Source organism: Ostrea edulis, chromosome 8 (genome assembly GCF_947568905.1).
Source record: "Ostrea edulis chromosome 8, xbOstEdul1.1, whole genome shotgun sequence".
Classification (NCBI taxonomy): Eukaryota; Metazoa; Mollusca; class Bivalvia; order Ostreida; family Ostreidae; genus Ostrea; species Ostrea edulis.
In genome coordinates this window covers 2,906,456-2,929,289 of record NC_079171.1, presented here as the reverse complement: position 1 = coordinate 2,929,289, position 22,834 = coordinate 2,906,456, and the positions used below count along the sequence as shown (strand labels likewise).

The following is a 22,834-nucleotide window of genomic DNA, read 5'->3' as shown; positions in this document are numbered from 1 at the left end:
CCTGGTATGACCAAGGATCCGTGTTTTCCCACCTCTTTATCTTGTATTCTTTATAGGAATTAGGAGATCCTTAAACGAATTTGACTCCATTTTTTTGGCACTCTGTTTTCCCTAAAATAGCTCTTACAAGTTTATTGTTATTTTGAATTTCAAACATTTCAGGGGAGCATCACTGAAGAGACATTCTTTGTTGAAATGCGCATATGGTGCATCAAAATTGGTACCGTATAAATTTGACATTATGACCCCTGGGTCGAGGCCTCTGCTGGTGGACTGTTAGTCCCCGAGGGTCTCTACAGCCCAGTAGCTAAGTACTTCGTTACTAGCTTGAAAATACGGATGTATATTTAATTGCTGTGGTAATTTTTTGAAATTCATTTCAAATTTAAGGATTATCTTCCTCATGCATAGCTCTTATCCTTAGACGAATTTGACTCAAGTTTTTTTGGCATTCCGGTTTTTTCTTTCTAAAATAGCTCTTGCAAGTTTATTTTTATTTCGGATTTCAAACATTTCGGTTGAGTATCACTGAAAAGACATTATTTGTCGAAATGCGCATCTGGTGCATCAAAATTGGAACCGTATAAGTTTTACATTGATCACTGTTCATTATCTTCGTCTTTTCGCTAAATGTCGTCCGTCTGTACACACAAGTAACTGTTTCAGAAGAAATCTGAGTTTTTCCAAATGTCAGCCATCTTTTACTACATGTACAAATACTGCTGCAGAAACAGAAGAAAGCTCGTGATCGTCTCCAGAATCCTCAGAAACATTTGAAAGCTTGTGATGGTCTCCAGGAACAGATGAAAGCTCGTGATGGCCTCCAGGAACAGATGAAAGCTCGTGATGGCCTCCAGAAACAGAGAGCTCGTGGTGGTCTCCAGAAACAGATGAAAGCTCGTGATGGCCTCCAGAAACAGATGAACATGTATAGGCTACTCTAGAGGTCCGTATTTTGATCCATGACTCTTCTAAAGTGGAAACTCCTCAGAAATAATCTGTTATTGTATTATTACATAATCAAATGTTCGAGAAATCAATTATAAAACTTATTCATTTCTAATAGAAAAAGTGCACCCCGTTTCCTCCGGGTCAAAAATGATGTTCGCATACTAAATGTCTTTGATGTTCGCATACTAAATGTCTGATGTTCGCATACTAAATGTCTTTGATGTTTAGTTTATATCTCATTTCGAGACTGGTTGCGGTAGGTCCGTAAGCCAAAGCGTTCGCTTCGTAACCGGTAGGTCGTGAATTTGAGCCCCCTACCGGGGTCATCTACTCCTTTTGATATACCAGTGTATAAACTTAGATGTTTGTCAGGCAAAGGGTTTTCAATATATTAAGTGTAAAATATCTTCCCATGTCAAAAGTGGATTGACCCTTGATCTTTTACCATGTTTTTCCTCAAAATCAATAAGGGTTATCTAGTCCTGGGGATGTACCAGTGAACCAAGTTTGATATCTGTCAAGCAAAGGGTTCTCAAGAAATTGAGAGGACAGTATAATCCTATATTCAGCGCGGATTGACCCTTGACCTTTTAATCAATAGGGGTCCTCTTCAACTGATAAAAAACTCCCATATGAAATATCCTTACAATCAAGTGAATGGTTTTCAAGATATTGAATGGACAGCATGTGGTCTATCGACCGACCGGTGCAAAGCAATATGTCACTGAATGAATACTATTTTGATTAAGTGAATGGTTTTCAAGATATTGAGTGGACAGCATTTGGTCTACCAATTGACCAACCTACGGACTGACCGGTGCAAAGTGATATTGCCCTCTTCTTCATTCCATAATCAAGCTGACCTACTAATAAAATCACACCTCAGAAATTCCCGTCCTTTTTATTGCACGAACTAACATTACAATGAAATAACACTGATGTACATATTGACTATGTGTAATATTGTAGTTATTGACTGCGAGAAATAACACTGATGTACATATTGACTATGTGTAATATTTTAGTTATTGACTGAGAAATAACACTGATGTACATATTGACTATGTGTAATATTGTAGTTATTGACTGTGTGAAATAACACTAATGTATATATTGACTGTGTGTAATATTGTAGTTATTGACTGTGAGAAATAACACTGATGTACATATTGGTTATGTCTAATATTGTAGTTATTGACTGTGAAATAACACTGATGTACATACTGGTTATGTGTAATATTGTAGTTATTGACTGTGAGAAATAACACTGATGTACATATTGACTATGTGTAATATTGTAGTTATTGACTGTGAGAAATAACACTGATGTATATATTGACTATGTGTAATATTGCAGTTATTGACTGTGAAATAACACTGATGTACATATTGGTTATGTGTAATATTGTAGTTATTGACTGTGAAATAACACTGATGTAGATATTGACTATGTGTAATATTGTAGTTATTGACTATGAAATAACACTGATGTACACATTGACTGAGTGTAATATTGTAGTTATTGACTGTGAGAAATAACACTGATGTACATATTGACTGAGTGTAATATTGTAGTTATTGACTGTGAGAAATAACACTGATGTACATATTGGTTATGTGTAATATTGTATTTATTGACTGAGAAATAACACTGATGTACATATTGACTATGTGTAATATTGTAGTTATTGACTGTGAGAAATAACACTGGTGTACATATTGACTATGTGTAATATTGTAGTTATTGACTGAGAAATAACACTGATGTACATATTGAGCGAGTGTAATATTGTAGTTATTGACTGAGAAATAACACTGATGTACATATTGACCGAGTGTAATATTGTAGTTGTACCCCCCGCAACAAGTTGTAGGGGGGGGGGGGGGGGGTTATACTGGAATCGGGTTGTCCGTCTGTCCGTCCGTCCGTCTGTAGACGCAATGGTTCCGGGCTCTAAAGCATTATCCTTTCCACCTACCGTCACCATATCATATATATGGACTACCCATGGGATGAAGATGTTCCCTATCGATTTTGGGGTCAAAAGGTCAAAGGTCAAGCGCACTGGACATCGAAGTAGCAATATGGTTTCCGGGCTCTAAAGCGTTATCCTTTCCACCTACAGTCACCATATCATATATATGGACTACCCATGGGATGAAGATGATCCCTATCGATTTTGGGGTCAAAAGGTCAAAGGTCAGGCACACTGGACATTGAAGTAGCAATATGGTTTCCGGGCTCTAAAGCGTTATCCTTTCCACCTACAGTCACCATATCATATATATGGACTACCCATGGGATGAAGATGATCCCTATCGATTTTGGGGTCAAAAGGTCAAAGTTCACGCGCACTGGACATTGAAGTAGCAATATGGTTTCCGGGCTCTAAAGCGTTATCCTTTCCACCTACAGTCACCATATCATACATATGGACTACCCATGGGATGAAAGATGTTCCCTATCGATTTTGGGGTCAAAAGGTCAAAGGTCACGCGCACTGGACATCGAAGTAGCAACACTCAGAAAAGAGGTAGTTTATACCTATTTCCATCACCCTTTGGGAGATTGGGGTAAGCGGGGGGTATTCTTAGTGAGGATTGCTCACAGTACCTCTTGTTATTGACTGAGAAATAACACTGATGTATATATTGGTTATGTGCAATATTGTAGTTATTGACTGTGAAATAACACTGATGTACATACTGGTTATGTGTAATATTGTAGTTATTGACTGTGAGAAATAGCAACACAAACAGAATATAGTAATCACTCAAATTTATATATAATTACTGATATCAGTTAATGAATAATACATCTGTATTGTGATTTTTAAAATAAATTAAACATCCAGTTAATGAATAATATATTTCTGTTGTGATTTTTAAAATAAACTAAACATTCCATTTTATTGAGTATATCTTTGTATCCCTGATGTTAATAAATTCGATTTCATAATCGATCACAATAAATAATTTCAATCTCGCTCACTCACAGGTATTACCACGGGACTGACAGACACTCACATCAAACCAAACCAGGATAATCATCAAAATGTTCATCAACTCAATCATCAAAATGTTCATCAACTCAATCATCAAAATATCAGGCATGACATCTAAATATCAGACTTGAAATAAAATTTCAGACATGGCATCAAGATATCGGGCATGACATCAACACATCACATATAGAAGTTGCCTGTTCACAATTATTAAATCAGTAATAACATGGAAATTTATGCCCAAAAGGATCTTTTAAATAAAAGTTAGATTTACCCAGAGGTCAAGGTTCAACCACCCAGAGGTCAAGGTTCAACTACCCAGAGGTCAAGGTTCAACTACCCAGAGATCAAGGTTCAACTACCCAGAGGTCAAGATCAACCTCTTCAGAGATCAGCAAGAGTACCAGAAACACAATACACATTCTGAATAAAAAGTCCTTGAAGTAGGTCATGGTGCACCAATCCATCTGACACGTGAACTGATTATGTACTTCTCCGAGAGGTAATACGTCTATCCATAACGAAAAAAAAAAAAGTCTGGAGAACTGTTTGACCTACTTCTACCCGTACAGTACGTCACAGTGCACCAATCCAGCTGATATACAAACTTAATGTGTATTCCTCCGAGAGGAAGGTTATGACTAAATTTCAGGGCACTAACTGTATCCATAGCGAAAGTCTGGAAAACTGTTTGCACTACTATAAGCTCTGAAGTTGGTCATGGAGCACCAATGTAACTGAAATGCACACTCACTTTTATGATTATTGAGGGAGAAATTGCTACCAGGATGGAAAACATGACCTCAGACTGCCAGACAGACAGACACATGGACAGCGCAGTATGTCCCGTCCAATGACGGGCGTGTGAAAATGCTTTCAATTCAGCAAAACTTGCAGACAGTTTTGAAGTTGTTACACCCAAAGATGAGTACGTTTTAATCTGTATTTACAACTCACAGCTGAGATAACCCCGTTAGCTAAGTATAATTGTGTGACCTCACTGAATGACACTGACTTGCAGCAATCCTTATACTTCAACAATTAGTACAGGGAGTATGCTGTTTTTATCTTAACCAAGATTAAACTTGTGAACCAAAACAGCCACATGGGTTAAGCTTTGAATAAAACACACATATATGGACACATTGACAGACGAAACCAATACATTTCCTACAATCTTCAATACCCCTCCTACAATCTTCAATACCCCTCCTACAATCTTCAATACCCCTCCTACAATCTTCAATACCCCTCCTACAATCTTTAACACCCCTCCTACAATCTTCAATACCCCTCCTACAATCTTCAATACCCCTCCTACAATCTTCAATACCCCTCCTACAATCTTTAACACCCCTCCTACAATCTTCAATACCCCTCCTACAATCTTTAACACCCCTCCTACAATCTTCAATACCCCTCCTACAATCTTCAATACCCCTCCTACAATCTTCAATACACTTCCTACAATCTTCAATACCCCTCCCCTACAATCTTCAATACCCCTCCTACAACCTTCAATACCCCTCCTACAATCTTCAATACCCCTCCTACAATCTTCAATACACTTCCTACAATCTTCAATACCCCTCCTACAATCTTCAATACCCCTCCTACAATCTTCAATACCCTTCCTACAATCTTCAATACCCCTCCTACAATCTTTAATACCCCTCCTACAATCTTCAATACACTTCCTACAATCTTTAATACACTTCCTACAATCTTCAATACCCCTCCTACAATCTTCAATACACTTCCTACAATCTTCAATACCCCTCCTACAATCTTTAATACCCCTCCTACAATCTTCAATACACTTCCTACAATCTTTAATACACTTCCTACAATCTCGTGGATAGACCAACTACAGACTTGCATGATCAGCAATTTGTCAGATTAAATTAAAAACAATTGAATTACAGTAAAACATGTTAATAAACAAATATGAGTATGATGAATTCATGCTTATTGCAAAGTTATATTTACATGTAATCCCCTATGAGAGGAAAATAACAAAATTTTATTGAAAATAACAAAGTTTGGTTATAATAAACAGTTTTTCGCTGGCCCTGGAAGTTCATTAAAACTTTGTTTTACTGTATAGCAAAGTTTGGTTATAATGAACTGTTTTTCACTGGCCCTGGAAGTTCATCATAACCGTGTTCTTCTGTATAACAAAGTTTGGTTATAATGAACTGTTTTTCACTGGTCCTGGAAGTTCATTAAAACCGTGTTTTACTGTATAACAAAGTTTGGATATAATAAACTGTTTTTCACTGGCCCTGGAAGTTCAATATAACCGTGTTTTACTGTATAACAAAGTTTGGTTATAATGAACTGTTTTTCGCTGGCCCTGGAGGTTCATTATAACCGTGTTTTACTGTACAAGACAGATAACAACCATACAGATAACAGTTTCAAAAATCTAAAAATACATTAATAAGCTTCAAAGAAGACCCTCACTTCACCGTGATTAGAATACATGGATTTATCACAGAAATCGTAGAACATAATAATGGCAAGAGTATGTGATAACAACTGCAGGAATAGACAAAATGCCGAAAGTTGTTATCATTTAAATTAGTCTACAGGATTCTTTGGAGATCAACTTTTACAGATTTTTAAAATAAATATTAGAGGTGACTCCTTTCTCGCATGAATTTGAGCACAAAATCCAATCCATGGATCCACACACTGATTTCAGTAGTCACCATTCCTCCAGTCCTTTCAGTACTTTGATTTTCATCAGATTCTACTATCTCCTGGTACACATGCTTTTGATGCTGTTCCATAGGATTTGAAAACATAGATCCACTCCTTTATTTCTCAATTGGTTTTATTTTGTTCCTCAGGATTTGTTAACTTGGACCCACTCCTTTACTTCTCTGTTGCTCCTCAGGATGTACCAATGCCTTCAGACGCTGATACAAATTCCCTGCGTTAAGGAAACTCACAAATCACTTCACACATCACAGGCGGATCCAGGATTTTTTTTTTTTTTAACGAAAGACTGGGGGGGATAAGCAAAACAAAAACTGAGCAGCTAAAAACTCTCAAATCATTGGAAAATGGAAAATGAACAGATTATTGATTATACTTTGGAATTATGACACCGACGGCCCAGAACCCAAAGGATTTCTAGATATTTGATTCTCTAAGATTACAAGGAGGGCCCACTCTCCAGTACATTCCTCCGTCTCCGTCTCCGTCACCATCCTGATTATTCCTCCATCTCCAAAAATATCATGAACTGGGTTTCCAGGATTGCTAATCAAATGAATTCACATTATCTGTAGAATGACCAATGAAATCTAATCTTTACCCAATATGTAGAACGACCAATGAAATCTAATCTTTACCCAATCTGTAGAATGACCAATGAAATCTAATCTTTACCCAATCTGTAGAATGACCAATGAAATCTAATCTTTACCCAATCTTCTGTTTCAACCGACTCTTCACTCAGGATTTCGGTGCACGCGTCCTTAGGCAGGAACTGTGAACATTGACCTGTTAATGAACTCCACAATATTTGGAATCCAATCACGTAGCAATGTCATGATTTTGAGACTGAGGTATGGATGAAATATTTCCCTCTGACGTTTGGCCCCGCCCCTGATGATCGCCAGAGCAGTGTCACTAGGTGTCTCTGCTGGTAACATTTCTAACAGATAGTGTTGTCCATAATCACGGAGTCCTCGGATTGCATTCTCAGTGCCTACCAATAAAGAAAAGACAACTCTGCATCTGTAGATCAAGAAAAGATAACTCTGTATCAGAGTGTATCTATAGATCAAAAAAAGACAACTCTGTATCTATAGATTAAGAAAAGACAACTCTGTATCTATAGATCAAGAAAAGATAACTCTGTATCTATAGATCAAGAAAAGACAACTCTGTACGAATAGATTAAAAGAATGGCAAGTCTGTATCTAGAGATTTGATTGATTGTATATTATCTTAATAACGTCCCTCTTGAAAATTCTACACTCATATGGATACGTCACCATTGCTGCAAAATTTAGGCCTGTGCTTGGTGCTTATGGCCATTGAGCAAGGAGGGATCTATATCATGCTATAACTGCTGTGACATGAGCCTTGATTTTTGCAGTCTCATCCAAAGGACCGCCCCATTTAGTTACCTCTTAGAATAAGCAAGGGGTACTGAGGACCTATTCTAACCTGGATCCTAAAGGGATTGTCATTTGTAAATTTCTCACAATCACGTCTCTGTATACAGTTAAATCACGTCTCTGTATACAGATAAATCACGTCTCTGTATACAGATAAATCACGTCTCTATATACAGAAAAATCACGTCTCTGTACACAGATAAATCATGTCTCTGTATACAGATAAATCACGTCTCTGTCTACAGTTAAATCACGTCTCTGTCTACAGTTAAATCACATCTCTGTATACAGATAAATCATGTCTCTGTATACAGATAAATCACGTCTCTGTACACAGATAAATCACGTCTCTGTATACAGATAAATCACGTTTCTATACAGATAAATCACGTCTCTATATACAGATAAATCACGTCTCTATATACAGATAAATCATGTCTCTGTATACAAATAAATCATGTCTCTGTATACAGATAAATCACGTCTCTGTACACAGATAAATCACGTCTCTGTATACAGATAAATCACGTTTCTATACAGATAAATCACGTCTCTATATACAGATAAATCACGTCTCTATATACAGATAAATCATGTCTCTGTATACAAATAAATCACGTCTCTGTATACAGATAAATCATGTCTCTGTATATAGATAAATCACGTCTCTGTACACAGATAAATCACGTCTCTGTATACAGATAAATCACGTCTCTGTATACAGATAAATCACGTCTCTGTATACAGATAAATCACGTCTCTATATACAGATAAATCACGTCTCTGTATATAGATAAATCATGTCTCTGTATATAGATAAATCACGTCTCTGTACACAGATAAATCACGTTTCTATAGATAAATCACGTCTCTGTATACAGATAAATCACGTCTCTGTCTACAGATAAATCATGTCTCTGTACACAGATAAATCATGTCTCTGTATACAGATAAATCACGTCTCTATATACAGATAAATCACGTCTCTGTATACAGATAAATCACGTTTCTATACAGATAAATCACGTCTCTGTATACAGATAAATCACGTTTCTATACAGATAAATCACGTCTCTGTATATAGATAAATCATGTCTCTGTATACAGATAAATCACGTCTCTATATACAGATAAATCACGTCTCTATATACAAATAAATCACGTCTCTGTATACAGATAAATCACGTCTCTGTATACAGATAAATCACGTCTCTGTATACAGATAAATCATGTCTCTGTATACAAATAAATCACGTCTCTATATACAGATAAATCACGTCTCTGTATACAGATAAATCACGTCTCTATATACAGATAAATCACGTCTCTATATACAAATAAATCACGTCTCTGTATACAGATAAATCACGTCTCTGTATACAGATAAATCACGTCTCTATATACAAATAAATCACGTCTCTGTATACAGATAAATCACGTCTCTGTACACAGATAAATCACGTCTCTGTATACAGATAAATCACGTCTCTGTATACAGATAAATCACGTTTCTATACAGATAAATCACGTCTCTGTATACAGATAAATCATGTCTCTGTATACAGATAAATCATGTCTCTGTACACAGATAAATCATGTCTCTGTACACAGATAAATCACGTTTCTACAGATAAATCACGTCTCTATATACAGATAAATCACGTCTCTATATACAGATAAATCACGTCTCTGTATACAGATAAATCACGTTTCTATACAGATAAATCACGTCTCTGTATACAGATAAATCACGTTTCTATACAGATAAATCACGTCTCTGTATACAGATAAATCACATCTCTGTATACAGATAAATCACGTCTCTGTATACAGATAAATCACGTTTCTATACAGATAAATCACGTCTCTGTATACAGATAAATCACATCTCTGTATACAGATAAATCATGTCTCTGTATACAGATAAATCATGTCTCTATATACAAATAAATCACGTCTCTGTACACAGATAAATCACGTCTCTATATACAGATAAATCATGTCTCTATATACAGATAAATCACGTCTCTGTATACAGATAAATCATGTCTCTGTATACAGATAAATCACGTCTCTGTATGCAGATAAATGACTTGTCTATTTTGTATACTACATACTGTGTTTACAGGGTGAGCTATCATTGGCTATATATTTCACATTTCTTGAGTTACTTACTGAATCAAGTAATGATACGATACGTCAGAGCGAGTGTGACTGGTCAACAGGGGAGGCTTACTCCTCCTGGGCAACTGCATGATCCCAACTCCGGTACATCCAGGGGTCCGTGTTTGCCCAACTCTCTATTTTGTATTGCTTATAGGAGTTATGAGATTGATCACTGTTCGTTATCTTCACCTTTTCATGATCAATTAATTTAATATTAATCATTTCAAATTTTTTCGGGCAACCAATATTTTGGTATTGTGGGTTATTTATAAAGTTTGCGTTTGTTTGAATGTGAATGTGGATCCCTGTAGAGAAATAATCGGAAATGCGAGAATTAGTTTATAAATGGGGTAGTTCACACTTCTAGCTGAACTGTACTTACCCACGAGTCCTATAACACAAAGAGTTATGGAGACGTCACGCCCCCTCAGCTGTACTTACCCACGAGTCCTATAACACAGAGAGTTATGTAGACGTCACGCCCCCTCAGCTGTACTTACCCACGAGTCCTATAACACAGAGAGTTATGTAGACGTCACGCCCCCTCAGCTGTACTTACCCACGAGTCCTATAACACAGAGAGTTATGTAGACGTCACGCCCCCTCAGCTGTACTTACCCACGAGTCCTATAACACAGAGACTTATGGAGACGTCACGCCCCCTCAGCTGTACTTACCCACGAGTCCTATAACACAGAGAGTTATGGAGACGTCACGCCCCCTCAGCTGTACTTACCCACGAGTCCTATAACACAGAGAGTTATGGAGGTGTCACGCCCCCTCAGCTGTACTTACCCACGAGTCATATAACACAGAGAGTTATGTAGACGTCACGCCCCCTCAGTTGTACTTACCCACGAGTCCTATAACACAGAGAGTTATGGAGACGTCACGCCCCCTCAGCTGTACTTACCCACGAGTCCTATAACACAGAGAGTTATGTAGACGTCACGCCCCCTCAGCTGTACTTACCCACGAGTCCTATAACACAGAGAGTTATGGAGACGTCACATCCCCTCAGCTTGAATTCCTGACGTAAACCTCCAAAGAAGCCATCCAAGGCAAACTTGGTCGCGGAGTACACTGCTGTAAAGGGTTGTCCGATCTTCCCTGCAGAACAAAGGGGTTCAGTTGTATCATTGTAAAAAAGGGTTCAGTTGTATCATTGTAAAAAAGGGTTCAGTTGTATCATTGTAAAAAAGAGGTTCAGTTGTATCATTGTAAAAATCATGTCTTTTTAAAATCATTGTCAAAATTGCATGTCTTTATAAAATCATTGTAAAAGTCACGACTTTATAAAATCATTGTAAAAATCGCACGTCTTTATAAAATCACTGTAAAAATCTCAGGACTTTATAAAACCATTGTAAAAATTGCATGTCTTTATAAAATCATTGTAAAAATCTCACAACTTTATAAAATCATTGTAAAAATTGCATGTCTTTATAAAATCATTGTAAATCTCACGACTTTAGTGACTTGAAGGAATCACTGACTTACCTGCCAAGGAAGACATCACTACAATGCTGTCGTTTGTCACAGTCAGATGAGGTAGTGTCTGCCGTTTGTCACAGTCAGATGAGGTAGTATCTGTCGTTTGTCACAGTCAGATGAGGTAGTATCAGCCGTTTGTCAGTTAGATGAGGAAGTATCTGTCGTTTGTCACAGTCAGATGAGGTAGTATCTGCCGTTTGTCACAGTCAGATGAGGTAGTATCAGGCGTTTGTCACAGTCAGATGAGGTAGTATCAGGCGTTTGTCACAGTCAGATGAGGTAGTATCTGTTGTTTGTCAGTCAGATGAGGTAGTATCTGTTGTTTGTCAGTCAGATGAGGTAGTATCTGTCGTTTGTCACAGTCAGATGAGGTAGTATCAGCCGTTTGTCAGTTAGATGAGGAAGTATCTGTCGTTTGTCACAGTCAGATGAGGTAGTATCTGTCGTTTGTCACAGTCAGATGAGGTAGTATCACTGACTTACCTGCCAGGGAAGACACCACTATGATGCTGCCGTTTGTCACAGTCAGATGAGGTAGTATCTGTTGACTGTTTGTCAGTCAGATGAGGTAGTATCTGTCGTTTGTCACAGTCAGATGAGGTAGTATCACTGACTTACCTGCCAGGGAAGACACCACTATGATGCTGCCGTTTGTCACAGTCAGATGAGGTAGTGCGTGGGAGGTGAGGTAAATGTACGCCTTGAAATTGACGTCGATGATCTTGTCAGTAAGAGTGAGGTTCTGTGGGGTCCCTTCCCACAGTCCCAGGGGGATCGGCAGGATGTGATTCAGCACCAAGATATCGATCCCACCCAATCTGTCTATGGCCTCCTGATGTAAAGGAACAAAATATTCAGTGGAATTATTCAGGAAACACTTTCAATTTTTTTCAGGATGCAAATAAAGATGTACTATATAAAATACATCCTTAGAGAGTATTTACCTGACAGCATTTACCTGTCAGACAACATTTACCTGTACAACAGTTACCTTTACAACATTTACCTGACAGCATTTACCTGTCAGACATTTACCTGTCAGACATTTACTTTACAACAACATTTACCTGTACAATAACATTTACCTGTACAATAACATTTACCTGTACAACATTTACTTTACAACAACATTTACCTGTACAACATGTACCTGACAGCATTTACCTGTCAGACAACATTTACCTGTACAACATTTACTTTACAACAACATTTACCTGTCAACATTGACAATATTTACCTGACAATATTTACCTGCAAGACAACATTTACCTGTAAGACAACATTTACCTGACAACATTTACCTGCAAGACAACATTTACCTGACAACATTTACCTGTATGACAACATTTACCTGAATGACTTCCTTAGTAGCTGACATATTAGCCATATCAGCTGACTTATAGAAGTACCTCCCACCCTCAGGTCCCAGTTCTTTACAGCGTGTTACTACCTGAAAAAAATCAAAGTACTGAAAGTACTGAAAGTAAGGAATACAATAAAACTGTCTATTACCCAGTTCTTTACAGCGTGTTACTACCTAAAAAAATCAAAGTACTGAAAGTAAGGAATACAATAAAACTGTCTATTTCCCAGTTCTTTACAGCGTGTTACTACCTGGGAAAAAAAGGAATACAATAAAACTGTCTATTTCCCTGAAGATGCAATAACCCCCCCCCCCCCCCCCCCCCCCCATTTGATGACTATTCCCTGAAAAATAAGTGCTTAGTTCCCGGGGCTACTCCCATATCAATATTCATTACTATTTCTGACCAATCAAAATAATTGGTAGGCAGACCATTCAAAGAATGGGTGGAATCTGTGATGTAATGTTATCAGCTGATGTCAGACTAGATCGGACTGTAACAATGGCGGAATTTTTACTGAATAACAACTACAGTCGATTATCAACAATAAATCAAGATTAGTACATACGAAAATCCAGTTTTGATCAGAATTATCAAAAGACAAGAGGTCCACAGGCCTTATCTGTCACCTGAATACTAGTGAAAACGTATCACTACTCCCACAGGCCTTATCTGTCACCTGAGTACTAGTGAAAACGTATCACTACTCCCACAGGCCTTATCTGTCACCTGAGTACTAGTGAAAAAGTATCACTACTTCCACAGACCTTATCTGTCACCTGAATACTAGTGAAAAAGTATCACTACTCCCACAGACCTTATCAGTCACATGAGTACTAGTGAAAAAGTATCACTACTTCCACAGACCTTATCTGTCACCTGAATACTAGTGAAAAAGTATCACTACTCCCACAGGCCTTATCTGTCACCTGAATGCTAGTGAAAAAGTATCACTACTTCCATGGGCTATGAAATCTAGAAAAAAATTCCTGTTCTGAATATCAAAGCTAAATTCTAATGTTCAACAATGGTATAAAACAAGATGTGTTCTTAAAACTTCACTGCCCTCAAAAGTGCATACACTGATGAAAGGCTTTAGATGATAAGTGTATTAACATTAAAACATAAAAAGATATGACTAATTTGAACTCATCCTAAAGTCATAACCCTGGGTTGTGAAATTCACGATTTTTTGTACACCCTTTTCTGCTATTCCTAAGTAAGCATTTAGATTTTATACAGTATCAGCAAACTTACACATAAATACTATATACTAAGTTCGGCCCCATCCTGGGGTCAGAACCCTTACTCTGGGGAAAATCAAATTTACAAGTTTGGTAAAAGAGTGCCTGCTCTATCCATTTTGTTTTAATTTAGTATCAAAAGCACTAAAGAAAATGTTATTTAAGTGTTTTACACATATACACTATATAACAAGTTTAGCCCCGCCCTTGGGTTAGAACCCCTACCCCCGGGATCATGAAATTTACAATTTTGGTAGAGGCTTCCTCCTCTACATTACCATGCATTTAGTTTTTCTTACATGTTTGTGGTTCTCGAGAAGATTTTTGAAAATTGGTCATTTATGGGCAGTTTTTGCCAGGCTGTCCCTAAGGCCCCAGGGGTGTAGGAATCCTGAAATTTACAATTTATGTTCCCCTTGTTCCAAATATGTTTCATACCAAATTTGAAAAGAATTGGAATTATGATAGTTATCAAGGAGAAGTTAAAAATGTCTATTGTTCACACATTTAATAACTGACCATTTTGGCCCCACCCCGATACCAAAACCCCTACCCCTGGAATAATCAAATTTACAATTTTGGTAAAGGACTACCTGTTCTTTCTAAATATCTATTTACTTTTAATTTAGTATTATTAGCATTAAAGAAGATGTAATTTAAGTGTTTTACACATAAACACTATATAACAAGTTTGGCCACACCCTGGGGTCAGAACCCCTACCCCAGGAATCATGAAATTTAAAATTTTGGTAGAGGCCTTCCTGCTCTGCATCACTATGCATTTAGTTTTTCTTACATGTGTGTGGTTCTTGAAAAGAAGATTTTTGAAAATTGGAAATTTACAACTTATGTTCCCCTTGTCCCAATGACGCTTCATACCTAATTTGAAAAGAATTGGATTGGTAATTTTTCAGAAGAAGTTAAAAATGTTAACGCATGATGGACGATGTACAACGTCGAATGAAAACCAATTGCAATAGGTCACATGAGTTTACTCAGGTGACCTAAAAATCTGTGTTAGGTTTGTGTGAGAACTTTTATAACACTGTGTTAGGTTAAATGTGCGAGAACTTTTATAACACTGTGTTAGGTTTGTGTGAGAACTTTTCCTCTCCGTATAACACTGTGTTAGGTTCGTGTGAGAACTTTTATAACACTGTGTTAGGTTTGTGTGAGAACTTTTATAACACTGTGTTAGGTTTGTGTGAGAACTTTTATAACACTGTTAGGTTTGTGTGAGAACTTTTATAACACTGTGTTAGGTTTGTGTGAGAACTTTTATAACACTGTGTTAGGTTTGTGTGAGAACTTTTCCTCTCCGTATAAGGGCTGTTCCATTAAAACATATGAGGTACGCGGGGAAGGCACTTTAAAATTTGGGTAACCACCCATAGAAGCATAAAAATGTAATGAGGGACCACTCACAGAAGCAATTTTAGATAGTGCGGCACCACCCATAGAAGTGAAATAAAGGACAAGGTACGTTTGGGGCCAAATTTTGCCCCGCGTTCAAATTAAATGATATTCCTCAAAATTCTTTCATATGGTGTATACTTCCATAAGATGGTCATGTCTTCGTAAAAAGCTTTACTTAATATGTATAATACATATGGAAATAGAGTATAGTTTACGATAACGTTGTGCCATTTTGACGTTACTTTATGCGACGCGCAGGACACTTAAGGTAACGAATGAACTCGGTATGATAATGAGATCATAATGAGCTGATACGTCATGACAGTTGCTCCGCCTTGATCAATCCATATTTGGATACACATACACAAACTCTAATTTTAGGATCATATAAAAATATATCGGAATATTGCCTTTATTCTACGCTTAAGATAAGTCAAATTTCCCTGATTTGACAACACATCACAAGGCATTATGATGAGAAATACTCCGGTGAAGTTTGTCGTATGGTTGGAATCAGCGTCTAAAATGCGCTTACTAGGCACATGGCAAAGACGACACGACGTTCAGAAGATGTCAGCTGTACAACTTTGAAATCGGAAAAAATCAAGGTAAATTCTTGTAATTGAAATAATGATGTATGAATACCTGAAACCAAAGTTGTCAACAATGAAAGTAGACAACATTTACTGTGTTTTATACATTGACTCAATACTTTAGAGGTAGTATATATACATAGTTTGATGTTCTTTGTTTGCATACTGCACACGTCACACGTAGCCGATGTGTAGCAAATTAGGTGCACACACGCAAAATAGGGTTAGAGAACTGATGCTCAAATGGTACCAGTTGTTGTTTGTTTATATAAACATGATTTACATGAGTACAGGCGGGTATCTAGGCAGTAAAATCCACGGGTACCTAAAGTATGGATATTACAATCATGTACTTACCCCCCCCCTCCCCCTCTTTCTTTTGACTTTTTTTCTTGCTATAATTTCTCTGAAATAAGTAAATTCCCTGTTTATCTCATCCTTCTTTCGATTCAAGTAATCGTTTCACGCTTTTTGTAAGCTTCTACCGGTATGATTTAATTTATTTATTGATCCACCAAGCATGTAGGCATACAATCATTTTACACAATATGAGATATGTATAATGATGACAAACTAAATACTAACAGTTCATATGCATATTTGTAAAGACGTTTATATATATTTGGCATGTACATATGACGTCAAACTGTACATATAATTTAGTATTGCTTGTATAACATTAGCAACCTATAATTTATTACAAAATTTGTGCTCATTTTTTTTATACCCGGACAAGGCCAATCTCTAAAGCTTACAAAAAGTGTGAAACGATTACAGTACTTTAAAAATCGAAAAAGAAATGAGTTAGACCGGGAATCAACACATTTCAGATTTATCGCTGCAAAAAATATTTTCAAAAATGGGGGTGGGGGGGTGGGGGTGGCGCTAGTATCAGTGCGTCAGGTATCTGTGGTAATATCTTGTACAAATGCACGTGTAACTACATTAATTTTGATGCTCTAGATTTACAGTCACATTTAATTTTATCATAGTGACATACCAGAAAAAAAATAAACTTGGGATATTTTCGCTTACATTACAGTTTGAATAAATGGAAGAAAAATAAAAGACCCTGAATGCATACTGATTGCCCACATTTTTTATGTGTATTTGAGACCCTTCTTTAATACATTGAATGTTTGCGGCATATGTATTTATAAAATGAGATAATGCTATTTACAGATGTGCATGATACCAACAAGAATATGAACTTTTCAAAGAGCATGATATTTCCAATTTTCCAAATCTCTAGACCAGTGACCACAAATGTACATACAAGGTAATTTTTACAAACTTTAAATAATCCAATCAGACACTGGATATACATAAATATAGGCATTATTTACATCTAGTCAATATTAATTTCTTCAAAATGATAAATAAGAGAAAATTCATATGAAGCATGTTTTGATATTGCTGTATGGTATGAAATTTGAATGTTTTTATGTTATAATGCACATATAAACTTGAACACTTAGACCTACAGTATTGTGTTTTAAATATTTTTGACTGGCAACGTTCATCTTTTTTCCATTTAGTACCCACAGATGACAGCCATATTGACTCCAGTAGATAATATCCATCTCCATCAGCTGGTTACTACGCTGTACATAGTGGTCAAACCAGGATATCCACTAATTGCATTCAGTGATGTGAATTGTCATCTACATTTGTGCTTATGAACTTTAGTAAACTGTCAAGTTTTAATATGAAGAAAATGACTGCTGAAAAAGCATCTAATCTTGTGTTCTATGAATGTTTTCAATTAAACACAAAACAAAATGAGAAATAGTTTTATTGAAACTTAATTGAAATTCACTTTGAATTACTTAGCATTGACTGAGTACTTCAAATTTTAATCTTTCTACATTTTCATGGTCAAGTGATAAAAAGTATTTGAGAGTGAAGGGGGGGGGATGTCATATGAAGTAAAAAGATTGACACTCATTTGGTGAACTAGATATTTTACACACTGCAGCCACTTATCTTTATTTTCAATAATGAATTAAGAATATTTCTTAAAACTGGGAAAATATACCCCCTCCCCAAGTAGTGGAGGAGTATGTGTCACTTCTGGTTTTCCAGTAGCTTGTATGATGGCTGTATTCTAGATACATATTTTGTTGAAAGCAATTTTGATTTTCAAGTTGTCACCTTAAACTATTTCTAAAAGGAATCCAACTCGAGTCATTAAGTATTCCCACGGATTTTTTTTTATATACACAGTGATATAATACAAATATTCATTGTAGAACAAGATACATATACCCCCCCCCCCCCACCTCATTATGTATGTTTCATTGCAAGAGCAGATACTGCATGGGTCCAGACTCCTACCCAAACCCACTCAATTTGAAAAGTAATAACTCCATGACATTTTAATCGTTTTTAAAACTATCAAATTAAGTTATCCCCTTCCCTAAACTGTGTTTCATTGCAAGAGCAGCATGGGTCCAGATATAGACAACCACACTTCAACAGTGTTTCATGAAAACATACATGTAGTGTATCATATTTTTGTACATATTCTACATCTATTTAGTAGATACTGCATGTTTGTAACCTTGTTTAGACACCCCCACCCCCAATGCAGGGATTGCCACCCGAGACTATATTGCTGGATCAGCGCATGATTTGCACCGCGAATCGTCAGTTACAAATTACGCACTGAGTTCTATCTGTTATTAAGCTCAGAAATATAAGAACTTGCTGTACTTATATGGCCATCACGTATGATGTGTTCGAGGTAATGCAGATAATTCAACACCGCACCGATCTCTGTGAAATTAAATGCATACTTCTTTGCATCAGATTAAATTTTCAAAAAAAATATATAGATACTGGTGTGTTGTATTCATACCAAAGCGAAGAAATATTTTTTGAATATATGTAATACATGTATTACACACTTGTTTGTTTAACACATTCACATTGAAGGAATTATTTCGTTTTAGGCCTAGATCGAAGGTAGATAGTGCATGTATACTTATGTGTGTAGTCTGATTAAAACCAGCTCCTTTCTAATGGTCCCTGACGACGATAGGGGAAAAAAAAGGGGGGGGGGTAATCAGACTGTCATTCATTCATGAGGTTTAAGATTGGAATTCAAATAATCTGATTGTAAACAGATCTTTTATCCGCTTCGTTATCATTATGTCGTTACAAACGTACAATGTTTGAATACAAACTAGAGTTTAAAATGTCACTGAAATTAGTTGTTAAATATAACTGTCTTGGTTACTGGGAGTACAAGACCAACAGTCCGGTACAATAAATGTATTACCAGACTATTAACAGGCACTGTCCCTTGGTGCCCCCTGTAATCAAGTCAACAATTCATACTTTCTTCACTGAACACTTCATACAATTAATTGTTTTCATTTATATAATCATTCTATTCTAACCTCTCTGCATTAGCATAAAACATTCAGAACAACTGGATCCTACATGTACATGTGTTTTATACTTGCATACTGTACTTACTAAACTATTATAATACTGATTTGATTACAATTTTTTATATATTCACACAACACACTTGGACCTATCCACTGTCTCAGAAACTGATGTGTGAGGCAGTTGGGTTATTTTATTGTATATATCATGTTGTTAATTTAAATCTTGTCTGCAATCAGTATTTCATATATAGTTATAGATATGTGCAGTGCAGAAGTGTGAACTCTTGTGTAATTCTGAATGATTGTTTTCTTATTTTCATTACTGTACATGCCCCCCCTTCCCAAGGAACCTTGATTGGCGAATAAACAATATATATAGAGAGAGAGTTAAAAGATTAAAACTAAAGTAAATGTTTCTTGGTTAAAATATATTGGTTGTCCTGCGTACATGTATCATGTATACATATACATAATAAATTGTAATTTTCCCGCCGTGTTACTTCCCTTTCCAGTATCTAATTTTGGATCAATATTCTACATCAGTGATGCGTTTGAATATTAATTAGATAGCGTGTTTACATGCATATCGAAGATAAAACTGGACGGCAGTAAGAGGAAAATAAATGTATTGTGGTACCTTGAGATTATTTGAAAGCTTTGAACAAGACTTTATCTAGAAATCACTGTCCAAATCTTGAAATATTCTTGAACAATACACTGAACTCGAGAAAAAACACAAATAAACAAAGTGCAGGGGTAGGTTTTCATCTTGCGGGCCATTTTTAACTTATTTGCAAGCTGATGATCCAATTTGGACAGTGAATACTCGATTCTGTGAAACTTATTCTTTTCTATCATGTCATGTTTTTATTGATTTATGTACAGCTGGCTGTGCGCTGTGTCGATTTATGATCATCTATTTGCGTCTTGTATAATCTGGTCAAATGACGTCATATGACCCTTGACATCTTACGTAAACATGCGAAGTGAAAGTACAGGAGGCTTACTATGTTGTGGTACTTGAAAAGTGTCTTTAGTTTTTTAATATTAATAAATGACCTAAACCCAAAACAATAGGATATTAAGCTTCATTTTTTTAAAATAATTCTTAAACATGACCTTAAGTCACATGCGCGTCATAAACAAGAAATCTATGTCATGAACTCAATATGAAAATAATCCAATTTATGTCGCCATATGCTCAAAGTTTTATTAAACAAATGTGCACTACGATTTTTATTTGAAAAGTTTAATTGATTTTTTCCGAAAGTTTTAATCAATTGTAGATGATTCGATGCGGCGGATGATGTGATTTGAAGGACGATTAGTGTAATTGTATCTAAGAATTGTAGAGCAACCCATATATATTCATTCAATTTTAACCTTGTATTTACATTTGCATCCAGTTTGCATTGTTTTAATCTAAATTAAATGAATATCATATATGTACATAGCGCGTTGTTACCTTCAGATATTCTTTTGTGTATATGTACACTTTGTTCTTTTTTTTTTCCGAGCGCACTAAATGTTTTCAGCGAAGGAACACGCACTAACCAATGCTACATTGGATTGTACATGTAGTAAAAAGAACAATAAATTCATTCAGAATATATGTGAAAGAAATATTATAAAACGAACTTGAAAAGTTTGGTTTTTTTTTAATTCAACACATGACAATGGGACCGAATGTGAACTTTATAGGATGTGATAAGATTTACAAACAATGTGATAAGTTCTACACGAGAGATGACACTGACACCATGAAAAACCTAACAAAAAATAATCTTGTCGGTATTATATTCAATGTTGTAGCATATACACTTGCATCTATTTACACTCTTTATTTGAAAAAAAACCCCATACAGGCTCCTGACAATTATCTTTGTATAACAAATCTTTCAATGCATTAGTATTCACGTAAAGGAAAAAAGTTTGAATCATAAATCATATATCTCAACTGATTCGATATGCAAGAGCTTGTTCTGGGTATAGTCAGTTTTTAAATCGAGGTAAGCTACTGACAAACAAGTTGATGGTACAGGGATTTCAACAGTCTCGATTGAAGTCAGCATTTCGCAAATTCTATGGTTGTTATAACGATCTAGTTCGTCAATACAACCTCGCATTGGGTCAAATGCTGTCTGACGTGTTTCATACCGATTGTTAAGCCGTTCTTGGCACACTGATTTTGACTGCGGATAACTCCGTTTACCTGATCAGGATATGGGGCTCACGGCGGGTGTGACCGGTCAACAGGGGATGCTTACTCCTCCTAGGCACCTGATCCCACCTCTGGTGTGTCCAGGGGTCCGTGTTTGCCCAACTATCTAATTTGTATTGCTTGTAGGAGTTATGAGATTGATCACTGTTCGTTATCTTCACCTTGCATTCATTGTCTCAAACCACGTCCGAAGTCCGCATGGGAGAGGAACGTATATTTTTAACCCCCCCCCCCCCTCTACCTTTTGATACATGCCAATTTAGTCGGAGATATGAAAACAACCTTAGTTTCCCTGTCTAATAAATCATTCAACAATTCCTTTTCGGCCAGTTTCTAATGATGAATGAAGCACCAAAGTCAATCACTATGACAGTGCATCAGCATATATAATGCGGTCAGTCAAAGATATTTATATTTTCCAGCAATTGTCAAAATAATGAAAGGTTTAAGATCTAATCAGTTTTTGACACTAAGTTTTTTCACTATACTAGTGAAAAGGACTACTAGAATCTATAATTTACTAGTCCTGCTGATTTGTGACTAGTCCGGCTGCTGAAAGTAGACGGCCGAGTCGCGATGCGACGAGGGGAAGAGTGCGGGAGGGGCTTGTCCCTTCTTAAAGAGGGTGTGGGTCCGGGGAAAAAAAATCAAAATCTAGATGCAAATTGTTCATTTGAGGCAAATAAATGAAAATTTTATGTCCAAATCTAGCCTGTTTTTCCTGATTCTCTCATCAAACCATCATATTTATGCTTGAATATCATGAAGAATACGTCGATGTGTAGCATAGTACCGTATTTTGTCGAATATGATATGCATTTTTTTTCAAGGATTTTTGGTGTGAGA

General features: G+C 36.4%; 1 protein-coding gene across 2 annotated transcripts in view; it reads right to left on the bottom strand.

Annotated features, from left to right (window-relative positions):
• Positions 1–1,836: 1,836 nt before the first annotated feature.
• Positions 1,837–22,834, bottom strand: part of LOC125660942 (hydroxysteroid 11-beta-dehydrogenase 1-like protein) — a 75,275-nt gene continuing 54,277 nt past the window's right edge. The window contains exons 6-10 of one of the 2 annotated variants that reach the window (XR_008798152.1): positions 13,104–13,202; positions 12,371–12,584; positions 11,231–11,368; positions 7,393–7,677; positions 1,837–7,226 (exon numbers count right to left, since the gene is read on the bottom strand). Coding sequence is in view for 1 of the 2 variants with exons in the window: in XM_056147947.1 (XP_056003922.1) it covers positions 7,445–7,677; positions 11,231–11,368; positions 12,371–12,584; positions 13,104–13,202 (684 nt within the window). In the remaining variant the exon portion in view is untranslated. Of the gene's footprint in view, positions 7,678–11,230; positions 11,369–12,370; positions 12,585–13,103; positions 13,203–22,834 lie in introns of both variants that reach the window. The other variant, XM_056147947.1, reaches the window with a different exon arrangement.